This window comes from Micropterus dolomieu, linkage group LG13, assembly GCF_021292245.1.
Source record: "Micropterus dolomieu isolate WLL.071019.BEF.003 ecotype Adirondacks linkage group LG13, ASM2129224v1, whole genome shotgun sequence".
NCBI classification, from domain to species: domain Eukaryota; kingdom Metazoa; phylum Chordata; class Actinopteri; order Centrarchiformes; family Centrarchidae; genus Micropterus; species Micropterus dolomieu.
Window position 1 is genome coordinate 15,923,920 of NC_060162.1, and position 13,873 is coordinate 15,937,792.

Genomic DNA, 13,873 nt, shown 5'->3' on the forward strand with positions numbered 1-13,873 from the left:
CTACTGTCTTTAGCTGTTGATTGCAGAGCGTTCTTGGTTTTGACCTTGTCTTAGTAGAGAAAAGGGCGATTAGCATTGTTTTTGTGGGAAGCAGCCACCGTAGACCCGTCTAATGGGATAATCTGCTGTATTCTGTCTGGGAGGAAGGTCAGCTTGGAACAAAACCAAGTCTACTCACTCAAAAACCTGCTTAAAATCCGTATGTAGAATGGATTTGGGACATGGTGTGTGGTGTTAGCTAAATTGTTGTTGTTAAAAATAACATTTTAAAAATACTTCTTTAGAGATAAAATTATTTTGCAAATTTGTCCACTCTGTTATTCATTGAAAGGTGTCGCAGGGAGAAACGTGTACCATAGTGTCTGTTCCTCTAATAATTTTTCCACATTAGACACGTGACAGCAGGAACACAGTAAATAATCAAATCCCATCACCTCATCCACACTGAGAGCCCACTGACATCACTTAATGGTGTAACCAATAATGACACTATCTATCATTTTAACTCTGACACAAACTGCTGCCCATATGACAAGTCCTTAACAAAGGAGGGTTATTTTTATTTCTCCAGGATAGAGCGCATTTACTCAGTACAGTGTAACAAGTCAAGGCGCTTGGTTTAGGTTATTGCTGCAAAGGTCATTCTGACATTGATTCAAACACAAAGGTCTATATTTTATAGTGTATATTGTCATTATCCCCAGTGCCTGCAGTGCATGAAGTGCCAGTAAATACTGGATTAATTAAGAGTCATAAAGAAAGGAAGAGTCTGGTTTAATGATTTAAAATTTGTTGGTTAAATGCAATAGTTGTGATTTGACTTATGGGACAATTTAGAAGTACAGTAGAGAAACAAACTTCATAATTGTATCATCATTTCAAGAACATAAACTCTTTGTCTAAAACACATGGGCCTGTATGTCTCAGGGTTTGATACACATCAGTGATGTATCCGTAGTCTTAGTGTCCGAGCGTACATTGTTTTAATATATGACCTCCTATGGTGGAAATTATTAACCATAGTTAAAAGCCATTGAGCTCTTACAGTAATTGATCGTTTTCACAAATCTGCCATATTGACACCAACCAGCTTGTAGAAAGTGGCAGTTCTATCTATATGAATGCTAGAAAACCCTTTGAGTCCCACTCTCTCTCTTCTTAGTCCTTGCCCTTCATTCAACATTTAAAATGTTGCCAATAAACCACACAGGATGTTTAGATTATATTTATTTGTCATAGTCCCGCATCTTAAGAGTACATCATGAGATAAAACAACACGAATAAGAATAAACACAAAATTAGAGCCATGAACTTATAAAATACAAAATAATTAAAATTACCTTATGGTTATAGGTCCTTTTGTACGTACCGTAGAGTCACAATTTATTCAGATATTTCAGTTTTATTGCCTGATTTAATGTTCATTTCATTTACATAAAATTTTAAATTTAAAAATGCACAAGTACATCACTGACTTGAAAATGGAAATAGTTTTTTAGATTGCTTTGGGGTTCACAACTGAAGGTAGATAGTGCTCACAAGCCTCCAAGGTGCTTGGCACAACCATGGACAGAAGACACACTGCATGGTTAGATCAAGCACAATGGGGTCCTGGGCAAAGACAAAAAACCATCAACACAGTTCATAGGGGATCCAGCTCAATATAAGGCACCCAAGGGACTTGAAAGCTTTGTGACTTGGTTGAAATGTAAATGGAAGTAAAATGAGAAAAACAGTAAAACAGAATATTTCTTTTTACTTCCATCAGCCAACTCACCCTTGAGGAGTGTGGTTAAGTGTCAAAACCCCTGAAAGAGATACATTAACGTAAAAGTATTTTCTTGCAGTTGAAAGACAATCCAAGAGCTCGCTTTGTATCTGCAGTCCAAGAGTCGAAAAAGTCCAAAGGTGTGAGGGAGGGGATCCGGGTTCGTGGATAGGTTGTTAAAAAAGAAAAAAAATACATTCCAATACATACATTGCACCATTGGTTTACATAGATTAGCAAAGAAGTGACAGTTGCAGTTAAGAATATCTGCAGAATAAAAAAAAAAGATTAGTCATAGTTCACGTTCACTGCGGAAAAAAGGACTACACCCTTTCTGCGTATAAACTGCGTCAAACCCCACCCTCCAGTCCTTCGCACCCAACTCTACTAGATGCGACTGACAATTTTTTTTTTTTTATTCGGTCACTATTTTATCATACAAACATACACATGAAACATTTTGAAGAAAAGATTTACATCAGGCCTGAGGAATGGTGGCTTAATCGAATGAGTTCTCCGTCTGTTGGGTGTTCCTCAACTGATCAATGGAAGAAGAGTTTCATCAGTGATCTCCGCTGCATCTCATAGAGTCCAATCTCTGAAATTGTACAAGTAACTGACTTAAAAATAAGTCTTTGTGGCCACTGAAACCAACGGACTCAACAGGGCTATATTGCTATTGTCCATCTGAGGACATTTTTGTCTTCTCAGAGTAAAGACGCAATCCCTCCTAACATTTTAGTTCTAACTATGTTAACGGTCACTTAGTGCGATGTCAAGAGTCGTGATACCATCAACCTAAGAGAGCTTTTTCTCCTAAAGGTTTGACAATCTTGTTACCTTCTCTTGTGTCTTTCGTGGCTCCCCTGGGACATCTTACTAAAATGAGAAGGCATGGTGCAATAATCAACTTAGACCTCTGGCAACTGGACCACTTTGTGTGATGAAATTACACCGTAATGCATATTTATGCACCAAAGAGAAACCCTGCATTTGTTGCGACCAAATGGCACGAAAATGGGAGTACTTTGGGTGAAAATGGTGGGTGGTGGCGGTGAAACGGACCTCTGTTTTTCCAGAACAATGAGGATGTTTCAAAGGGGATGTAGTGTGGCTGATGGGGATGGTGTGATGGTTTTTTTATGCACGGATGATTGTGATACATAATTATGCGTCCTTACCTTGTTTCTTTCTTGCTTCGAAAAATTGACATGGATAACCACAATCAAGATCCTTCAGTAGTTGCAGTTCAAACGCATGCATCTCAGAATCTAGTTCTAAATTTGACCGAAGGATGTCTAAAAGTTTCTAACAATTATCATTAAAACCATCTGATTTAAAGCAAATTACATGAAATATTCTTCAGACTAGGGGTCACAGTGACCAACCCAACAAACTATCAATGCAACACTACAAATCTGAGACTTGGTCATAACTTACTTTGTATTTTACAGACAACCTCCAGCTGCTGTCTTTGGAAAGTCACTTCTACACATTTGGTCTTTCTAAGAAACCCACCTTTCCGTTCTCTGGCCCCAAAGTCGATGTTGCAGCTGGTTGAAGGGCGATGAAGGCAAAGACTGGGTACTCTGAGCTGTCTTGGGGTCTTCCTGCTTGCTCAACTGCAGGCAGACTGTCCTGACTGCGCCCTCAGCATCCTTCAAGTCCCCATCTCCTGCCCCTCCTTCAAGCTAGGAGGGGTTGGTGATGTTCTCTTGGGATAGGTGCACTGGCAAGAAGGACTTGGTCAGGCTGGGATTGGACGTGGGTTGGGGAGTTTGGGGGGGCCAACGGTTCCGCATTTCATAAATATTAATACAGAGTCCTCCCTCTTCAAATGAGTAGATTCTTTAATTTTGTTAGAGGGGGAAGTGCTTTATTCACTTAATGGCTTTTATTAGTGCCCGGTCTTCAACTCTTTCATTAGCTAAAGTGCTGCTATAATTTACAGGGTAAAAGGGGGTGGGGGAAGAGGTGGTGTCTGAGGAGGGTTGATCCTGCTGCTGCGGGACAGGCAGGCAATACCCTCAACCACTGCAGCTTTTCCTAAAAAGTGTCTATTCTCTCAATAAAAACTGTAGTCTGTAACATCAGATACACTCTATTGCATCTACATTGACCATTAGTGTTGTAAAGTGTTGTGAGCATGTTGTCTGTTTTGCACATTGGCTTTTATATATCCATTAACTTGAATCCTGTTGCATTTGTAAATTCTTAACATCCAAAGCTAACGCTCAGAATCAGATGTATGTATTAATGTATAATATTGATAGCATTTTTGACAATTAAATGGCTTCTTATATGTGAGCAGAAAAATATTTTTGTGGTCTCGCAAAGGAGTTTTTCTCTTTGACCACAGAGTGGATTCATTTAACTGGGGATTAAATATTGCCATTTCTCTTTGCTATTGCATGTTGTATGATTTCACATTCTTTTTAGTAAGCGCTGATAAAAAGAATGTTAAAGTTGCTCTTGGACAGGTCAGTTTATTTTAACAGACGCAGCTCACATTACAAATGCAAGTACCACATATGTGCAGCATATTAAATACGCTATGAAACAAGCTCATACCTTTGGGAAGGCTAAGCTGAATTGTATGTAGCTTCATTGTTTCATGAAATGTAAAGTCTATTCTTTATAAATTTCCAGCCTGACGGTATCATACCATAGTCCATATACTTGTGTATGCAGTGGTGCCATCCACTGCAACAACTGGCTAGTACCAGGTGCTGAGACACAAAATGGCCGCTTCATGCAGGTTACAACATATCGACAATAGATAAAGCAAGCGTCCAAAGTACTCCTTGCTCTGATAAAATGCTCTTTATTTTGCTCTGTGGAGTCTTGTTAGTTGTGAACAGCTGGCGTATGATGTCCCCAGACTGCGTCTGAGTGAATGAACTGATTAACCTGAGTGGCCGTCCCTACGAGAGAGAGGGGGTGGTCCACCAGCCTGAATAACTGCCTTCATCATCAATGTCACATAAATCACTTAGCTGGACAGGGCTTTCAAATGAGACTGTTTTTTCTCTCTGAGCCAGACTGAAATGGTCGTGGTAACGCTGTTGCTCAGTGCTGGTGTGTTACTGAGGGAGACCATGTAGCTGTAACAGAGCACAGGATTCACTGATGCAACATTTCTGTGACGCCTTTGTGCCAGACCACACATGTAGCACATTATAAAAAGTGTACCTGGCTACATTTGATAAAAACATACTAACATTCATGTGGAAGGATGAAATAAATACAGTCCCCTCCAAAAGTATTGGAATGGTAAGGAAAATTCCTTTGTTTTTGTTGTTCGCTGTTAAACAACTCAGGACATATCACCCTTTGTTTGAACCCACCCATTTTTCAAGTCAGCAAAACTTTTGGAACATGTGACTGACAGATGTTTCTTGTTGCCCAGGTGTTGCCTATAAGGTTGATTGTCCAAACATTAAATAGCTCTGCATGACTAACATCATCCTTGGTTCAAACCTGTAAAGACTGCATTTCCTATTAAAGAGGATAAACCAACATGAAGACCAGAGAGCTGTCTATGGGACAAAAGCAAGCCATTGTCAAGCTGAGAAAAGAAGGAAAATCGACCAGAGCCATCGGACAAACATTGGGCATAGCAAGCACAACAATTTCGAATGTCCTGAAAAAGAAACTACTGGTGTACTGAGCAACAGACGTCCAACAGGTCGGCCAAGGAAAAAAACAGTAGTTGATGACAGAAATATCGTGAGAGCTGTGAAGAAAACCCCCAAAACATCAGTAAGTGACATCACCAACGACCTCCACAGTGCAGGGGTGAAGGTATCACAATCCACTGTTGGAAGAAGACTCAGAGCAGAAATATAGAGGCCACACCACAAAATGCAAACCACTCATCAGCAGGAGGAATCGGAAGGCCAGATTGAAATTTGCAAAGAAGTACAGAGATGAGCCGCAAAAGATCTGGAACAAAATCTTATGGACTGATGAGATCAAGATTAATCTCTACCAAAGTGATGGAAAGGCCAAGGTGTGGAGAAAGAAAGGAACTGCTTATGGTCGCAGGCTTGAGGCAGTTATTGCAAGCAAGGGTTATGTAACCAAATATTAAATGTTGTTTACTTTAACATTATTTGTTCCAGTAGTTTTTCTCACTTGAAAAATGGGTGGGTTCAAACAAAGGGTGGTATGTCCTGAGTTGTTTAAAACATCTAGATGTGAATATCAGGAAATGAGAGCTGAAATTCTTAACTCTTGTCTCATACTCCTCATACTTTAGTGAACAACAAAAACAAAGGAATTTGCCTTACCCTTCCAATACTTTTGGAGGGGACTGTATGTCAAAGCTAGATAAAAGGAAAAAAAAAGAAGCTATATGTTGCGCTTGAATGAAAACAACAAGATTCCTTAATGTTTTTATTGTATAGATTTTTCAGATTTTAATGCAAACCTTAACCAATATTCAATATGAACTATTCATTGTGTTAAGTATTGTAGGTTCTCTTAAATGTGACACTTACATTCAGGTCATTTTTGTTTTTAAATTAGAGCAGAAAAAGGAACTGGGAACCATACGACACAGATGCTCTAACAAGGATGTGTCTGGTGATTTGCTGAGCAACTGTACAGAACACTTTGTGATACACAGGCCATGCAGTGAAGACTCCTTTTACTTTTTCACCAGCTGGATAACGTCTTCATCCACCAACACGTGGTCCTTGCCCACTTTTTGAGGGTTGTGTTTCACAGATGCTCCCCACACAAGCGCACTGAAAGAGGAAACGTTAAAAGAAATGACTGAAATGATTGTACATGAACGATTCCTTAAAGGCAGTTTATATGTATACTATCGTATACAACCACATAAAAAGGATGAAGGTGATCGACATGCGGTAATCCACACCTTAATTACACCAGAAAATAATTTATACAGATACTATTATTCTTTTAGTTTAGTTCTTTCTGCACTCTATGGTACCCTACAGGGTAAAATGACATCCTTTAGTTACAAAGGCTTGACCCATTCATTCCCTGGACGATGGGTAATGCTTAGCAACATTAACATATCGACTGATCAACAATGTTAGTTCTCCCATTTGGAGATGGCCGTGCGACACATCATCTCAGATCCTAATCCAGACTCTCAAATGCTTACCTCGCCATAATGAGGGCGATGGCTGTGATTAAAGCGACAGTGTTGTTTTAAACCATTTGATGATCACTTGTCATTCTGGGGTGAGGTAACTATCAATGCCTTTTAGTAAGACTACTTTTTCTTGAAGAAACTGGTAATAAATTAACCGGCGGGTGGAATAAAGCAAATGTATTGTTAAACATGAGAACGATCCTCAGCATGTAAATGAATATAAATGAACAATGGCAACCAAAACAGAAACATTTTTGTGAATGTTTCTATTTCCAATGTTGTCTACAAATAAGACTACAAATAAATAGAGATTTAAACATGCTTATAAAGCGAGCATTTGCTGATTTTTTTAACATTATGTGTGGGGAAACGGGCATTTCCTTTCAATTTACAATTCTGACTTACTGAATAAACCTAACGCCACCTGTTTGGATTAAAACATAACGAATAACACAAAAAGGATAGAGAAAAGACTTCTGTAGGGAGAAGTGTTCAAGATTGCATACAATCTGTGAGCTATGACAAAAGAGTCCTTAAAGTGAAATATTTAAGCCAAGTCTGCAATACTCACTACTTCAATTCTTTGAGGAGGTTTTTGTGGATCTTTAAGCAGAAATCCTCGACTGTAGTTTTATCGTCAGGGAGCACAACGGGAGATGTGTAATCAGGAAGCTGGCCTTTGGGTTTAGTGTAGCTGCAAATGAACACATGATCTTGGTCAAATTCTCCAGTAAAACACGACAAAAATTAAAATTACACACACACACTCCTTTTTCTGCACCATTTAAACCCATATCTGTCTTTTTTCACCTCCATTCATTGGGGACTATATAAACAACTCTTACATGCGCACAAGCTTTAGGTAGTCCCACATCCTCTCCAGCAGGTCATCGAAATTCCAGCGGTGGTGGGCCGAGATGGGTACACAGTGAGGCACCTTGTAGATGATGTCAAGCTCCTCGATGGAGATCTGATCGATTTTGTTGAGCACATAAATGCATGGGATGTAGACCCTGTTGTGATAAGAGACTGTGAGTGGCTGCTGTCCATGAAATTGCTACATAAATCAGCAGCCTTGGATGTGTTGTCTGTTTCAGCTACTGCTGGAAAAAAAACAATCTAACACATAAAAAACAAAACAACTTAAGCTGCTTTCAACATTTTACTGCATTCACTTGTAGCCTCTGTTAAAACAGACATAGCAGACAGGGTTAAAACATTTATTTAGCCTAGCTTATTTTAACAAGATAATTTCAAATGTATGTGTACTATTGTGTATGTTGAGCTAAATAATGAAATGTTTGTGACGCTAAGTTACTTGAAAGTGTAAAGGGAATGTACTGATAGGAGCTAAACCCTTTTATTTTCACATGTAAATAACATTTACACACAAAACTCTGACAATGTGTGTGTGTGCTAGAGTGTTCTGCTGTGACCACATTGGTTAGCGTAGCGCATTTTGTGACTCTATGCATGTTATTACATAGACTGTGAGAGCATTTGTGCAAAAAGGACCATCTCTCTATACAATTGCAGGTATGTGGGTTTATTCATGGCTAATACTTTTTTTTGCACTGTTTAGCAGAAAGAATATATTTTGATTATCTTTTTACATGAGTTTTATTTATCATGTGTAATATTGATGTGCTCTCTCTTTTCATTAAGGTCTTTTCACTGTGAAGAGAACCATGTGAATGTTTTGTTTCTCAACAACTGCAGGTCTGGGAGGTTATGCTGTTGCCATGTCTGGTGCCTTGCAATAAAATGCTGAAATACAGCGGGAAGTGGTGTTTTCCAATTTAAAGCATAGCACAGACCCACTACCCATGCCCCACCCCACATTATCCATATCCTAGATTTTAATGCATTTGCATTTGAGTTTTTACATTTAATTACATTGTGGAACGGTAATCCCATTGGTTCACATAACAGATGACATTGCTTAACTGGAGTTTATGCATTTTACATATGTATGAAAAAATGTTAAGTGGTCCGAAAATGCCGTATGACACATGGACAGCATTTTCAAATGCATCTGCATTGGTATAGCGGGAATTGAAATGGGATCGGAGATTCCAACAGGCCACACCCACTGGGAATGAGTGAAGGCCCATTCTGGCACTTCAGCAGCTCACCGATTTCCCTCCACCACATCAATGAGGTCATCAGCTGTGGAGTCACTGCGCAGAGTGATGTCGGCGTTGTGGATCTTGTACTCTGCCAGGATACTCTTAACAGTTTCAGCATCCAGCTCAGATTGTGCACACTAAGGGTGGGGGGAGGGAGACAATGTAAACTTATTACATATTAAACAGTTGCATTAATGAGTAATTCATATTTTACAATTCACATCAATATAATGAAAATCTATCAGTAAAACAACATTGAGCCAATGAGTAATTATTGTATTAACCAAAAACAAAATAAATATTGATATTTTGCAGAAGGGCTGGAGAGTAAATGTGTAGGAGCCACTTAGTGCAATCTTATGTGTGTCCACCAGAGGGCAGCATTAAAAGGTGTTACAGTATTTGCTACCATTGGGTGAGACATAATTACGTAAAAAAAAAAAGCCTGGACTTCTTCAGACACACACTGGTTATTAAAGGCTTTTACATGTTTGTTTAAACTAATGAGAAGACAGAGAAAAGCCCATCATCAACATGAACAGACTATCAACTACAAATCTCCCTGACAACTAAAATCCTGCATGCCACAATAATGGCAGTATTAAAGGGACATCCTTTAATAGCCTATCAGCTTATAGAGTGATGTTTTATGTTATGATAAGCTCACTATTCCAGCTCATCAGTTGGTTGAATGAAGAGCAGAAAACCGGTATTTATAACACTGTCACAGACATACCACCACTAAAATCCCATTTAAACTCATTTAGAGGTGACATTAGTGAGAAGTTTGCATTTCTGTCATTCAGTGTAAGTCATACTGTAGCTGTGAAGTTGATGCCTCCTTTGTCCTTCTTCTTGAAGCCGATGTTGGGTGGCTGCTTGTTAAGTCGGATGCCGAAGCCCTCCAGCTCGTGTTCTATCAGCTTCTTATGACCGAGGGGCTTCAACACATCGAGCACTATTAGGATTAGGTTGCAAGTTCGAGCCACTAAACCAGAGGGAGGAGGGAGAAGTAGACATTGGGGTTAGAGGAGAATAGATGAAGGAATCAGTTGCCTCTGTAGTGGATCCAGTGTGTATCTGCAGCCATTTAACAGTAACCATGCTTGTGAGGTTTTATTTTATCCCACCACCATTTAAAGGGTGAAATCAGTATTTTGCAACATGGAACCTCTTTCCCCATGTTTTTCTGTCTGTGACTAATTGGAACATTTTTTGAAAGTGGTCCAGTACTGAGAGAGCACTGCAGTCGTGCAGTTTTTGTCCAGGGAATCTGGTGGCTTTCACGAGAGCAATATAGTGAGTGTTTCTGGTTTAACAAAAAGGATCTTAATCTTTAAAAAAAGGTCTATTTCTGTAGGGAAACCTTTCCACAATCTTGTCAGACACTTGTTATAACAATCTGAGCCTGTCGGTGGCAAAAACAAGTAAGTCGATGTACTTTGACGATGTATACTTGCTGGCGAGAATAAAGATGCAAGCCTGTTTCAGCCGCCGACAACTGCAGCTTGCTCGGTCAATAATGTTTTCCCAATTAGTCACATAGACAAAAACATGGGAAAATAGGGTCCAGGTTGAAAAATGCAGAACTTAATATGTTTGTCACAGTGTATATAGTTTGCTAAAGCATTAACTGTAAGCCAAAAGCATATCAAAACTTTGTTAAAGTAAGCTTTTGTCTTTCTGCCTGACAAAGGTAAAAAAACAAAACCTTTGGGCAGAAATTAATTTGATTGAATCATGACATCTAAACATTACCTTCAACTCTATAAAAGCTGGGGTAGGCAATTTATCTCAAAAGCATTTTTGTTAAAATTGTTGAAATTCTAGTTAGATCCTGAAAGCAATCAATAAATCAAAACCAAATGCTCTGATACAAAAATCCAGCATCTGTGGCTGTTGCAGGACAGTAATAAGCACGGTCCAAATTAAATGACTGGCTGGCCTACATACCTGTGTGCACTCTGCCCGTACATTCACTGCACATGACAATGTGTTTTCGGAGAGTGGCTTTGGAGGGAGGCCTGAAGGGAGGGGGTGTTTTTTTTTTTTTCAGTTGGTTACTTTTAAAATCTAGCTGTCTTATGCTAGTTTCGCCAAGTTGCTTATCCCAACTTTAAGGTTAAATTTTGCCTCTTCACCGCCATTAAAAGCACAAAGCACCACACAGTAAGTGTCTCATTAAATGGAATGACTGGATTACACTTCTGAATTAATATAGATAGGGAAAGAACTAAATGTACTTGGTATCATGTTTTGTTTAATAGTTTTATTTTGTCAATGAAAACCTCTTTTAGTCTTAGCAGAAACCTCACTAATCACATCTTTACCTGCGATGACCTGTCTCCCTCTGCCCTTGCCATCCTTGGCGCCCTCAATGATTCCTGGGAGATCCAGCAGCTTAGAAGGAAGAAGCAAGAAAGTAAAACAAGTGACCCACTGAAAACATACCACCCTTTTGCAGGTACTGGAAAAATAAGAAATTCTAGTACCTGAATTTTGGCTCCTTTGTAGCGAATGACTCCAGGTACCGTTGTAAGAGTGGTGAACTCGTAGGCGGCAACCTCTGAGTACACACCTGCAAGGTTACTTAGCAGTGTTGACTTTCCCACTGACGGAAAACCAACAAAACCGATACGAGCATCACCGGTTTTTGCAACATCAAAACCTAAAAGACAAAAAAGAACAAAGGATCAGAAACTTGAATCAGTCAACTATCCTCTGTGATGCTTTAAATGGCAGAACATGTTTAAAAGCATGTTTGTAATTAAACCTAGATAAGAGCAAAAACGTTTAGCATTTAAAAACTGTGATATTACCTTCTCCTGTTGCACCGCCACTTCCTCCTTTTGGTGTGATGAGTTCCCTTCTGAGTTTGGCAAGACGTGCTTTGAGCAGACCCAAGTGGTGAGCTGTGGCCTTGTTCCTCTGCGTCCTGGCCATCTAAAATAAACAGTAACCCCACCAGCGTGAGGTCTTATACTTGTTCTTTGCATGACAGTTCTGTAGGAACCAGTGAGCAGTATCTTAATACAATTAAGTTGTCTGTTTACAGTCCGGTAGAATTTAAGATTACACTACTACCGAAAAACAATAGATTGTGCTCCCTGCAACACACTGGCAGCTTGTCCAGAGTGCTTCCTTGCCTTTTGCCCAATGCATGCTGGGATAGCCTTGAGCCCATCACATTTTTGAATCAGAATAAGCAGGTATAAAGAATGGAAGCAAGTTAAATCTGGCCATTGTGAAATTATTGCAATAAAAATCACAATTATGTTTTATGTAAAGCACTTTGAATTACATTGTTGTGGAATGTGCTATACAAATAAACTTGCCTAGTACTAATGTATTATTTATACTAATTATTTAGATAAAAGACATGCTATCATTATTGTTGATCATATCCTGATTATTATGGATTGTTCAATATGGTAAGTGCAGTTATTTTAACAAATTGCATTTTAGAACAACAAGAGATTCTGTACAAAAATGTATTCCCATAGTTTATCTGTTGCTAATATAAGGTTCAGCAGTCTGAGTTAAGAAAATCATGTGGGTATCTTAAAATATTACTCTATGTAGTACAAAAGTGGACTGTTGATTTTGTCCCCCATACCCTACATGTGTTGGTGGCAGGTATGAACAGAAGGAATCATTGCAATATGTATAAACTGTTTCAGTGTACATATGGGTACCTGACTATTGTGAACCTATCTGTTAAGCTGGTGGGATATAATACAATAATGCCTATGAACCATGTATGTGATACCATCTTAACTGACTTGTGCTGACACTTTTACCCAGCCTCTCTGTATCACCACCTGCTCAGTTAGGCAGTTTCAACACAGCACCACAGTCTAAAGTTAACTTGTAATTTAAGAGTTATCGCTAAACCTAAAGGGTCACAGGTGGGTTCATAGTTCTTTCTAACACTAAGCCCCTCACTCTATGTCAAGCTTAGTCCTTACGCTTCAATTCCATTTTCAAAAATGCCTCGTCCAGGGTTGAATTCAAATGCTTAATATAACCACCATAAGACAGCATTGTAATATTGTTTTCAAGTTAGAATTGTAGCCCAATTTATGGAGGACACCGATCGAAAAACGCCGGGTACTAAAAGAACAGTTATCTTTCTTGGTAAGTTACGCTAACTTTGGATGCTGGCTATGGGACTGACTGTGGATGCGGGATTTAATTCTACACAGAACATGTAACGTTACGTGGTTGATAGTTTGACTGCGAGACAGTCAATCTGGAGTCAGCACTAACGGAATCTTTGCTAACAGTTAACTTATTGACACAGGGTATATCCTCTAAATTCTAACTTTTGATTCATAACATTTAAAAGCCAAATGAGCACGCAAAGCAAACAACTTTTTCAATTCACACTGTAACGTTAATCTACCAAGAAACATTTAAGTGTACCTACGAGGCCCAGCTGTGGCAGCTAGGCTAATATTTGCTAGCGTTCAGAGCTAGCACTTAGCTAAGTTAGCTAAAACGTGACTGATTCATTTGGGTTAGCCAGCTATCAATGTATAACGTTACCATACCTCATTTTCAATCTCTGCTATTTTGGCGAGTATACTCATTGTGACGAAGATTCCTGCGTACAACCACCGTTACCGAGAGAAGCTGGAAAGATGTTACATTGAAGTTGGCAAAGTTAGATGATGCTTAGCTAGCACACTAGTCCACTACACCGTGGTCTACACTACGCAAGCGCCGCTATCCTGTTTCGCGGGAAATCTCGCGAGGACGTAGTTTGACTTGCAGCCCTGCTTGCAGCGCCCGGTGCATTGACTTCCTTACACCGGAATTAGTAATTTTCTTGAATATTTCCCTTTT

At 39.2% G+C, this 13,873-nt stretch overlaps 1 protein-coding gene across 1 annotated transcript; it reads right to left on the reverse strand.

The window, feature by feature from the left end:
- Positions 1-6,153: 6,153 nt before the first annotated feature.
- Positions 6,154-13,792, reverse strand: drg1 (developmentally regulated GTP binding protein 1). The gene is made up of 9 exons (XM_046067086.1): positions 13,579-13,792; positions 11,845-11,968; positions 11,518-11,693; positions 11,356-11,425; positions 9,844-10,013; positions 9,032-9,162; positions 7,742-7,909; positions 7,468-7,590; positions 6,154-6,519 (listed from the first exon to the last, which is right to left on the reverse strand). The coding sequence occupies exons 1-9, from the start codon at positions 13,615-13,617 to the stop codon at positions 6,420-6,422; spliced, it is 1,101 nt and encodes a 366-aa protein (XP_045923042.1). The 5' UTR covers positions 13,618-13,792; the 3' UTR covers positions 6,154-6,419.
- Between the last annotated feature and the right edge of the window lie 81 nt (positions 13,793-13,873).

Bases quoted from the DNA above. Each gene is read 5' to 3' on its own strand.
- drg1 (XM_046067086.1), bottom strand. From the start codon at position 13,617: ATGAGTATACTCGCCAAAATAGCAGAGATTGAAAATGAG. The intron at 11,969-13,578 runs GTATGGTAACGT...TGTTTATTTTAG, and splicing joins TAGCAGAGATTGAAAATGAG to ATGGCCAGGACGCAGAGGAA. The intron at 7,591-7,741 runs GTAAGAGTTGTT...GTTCATTTGCAG, and splicing joins TACCTAAAGCTTGTGCGCAT to CTACACTAAACCCAAAGGCC.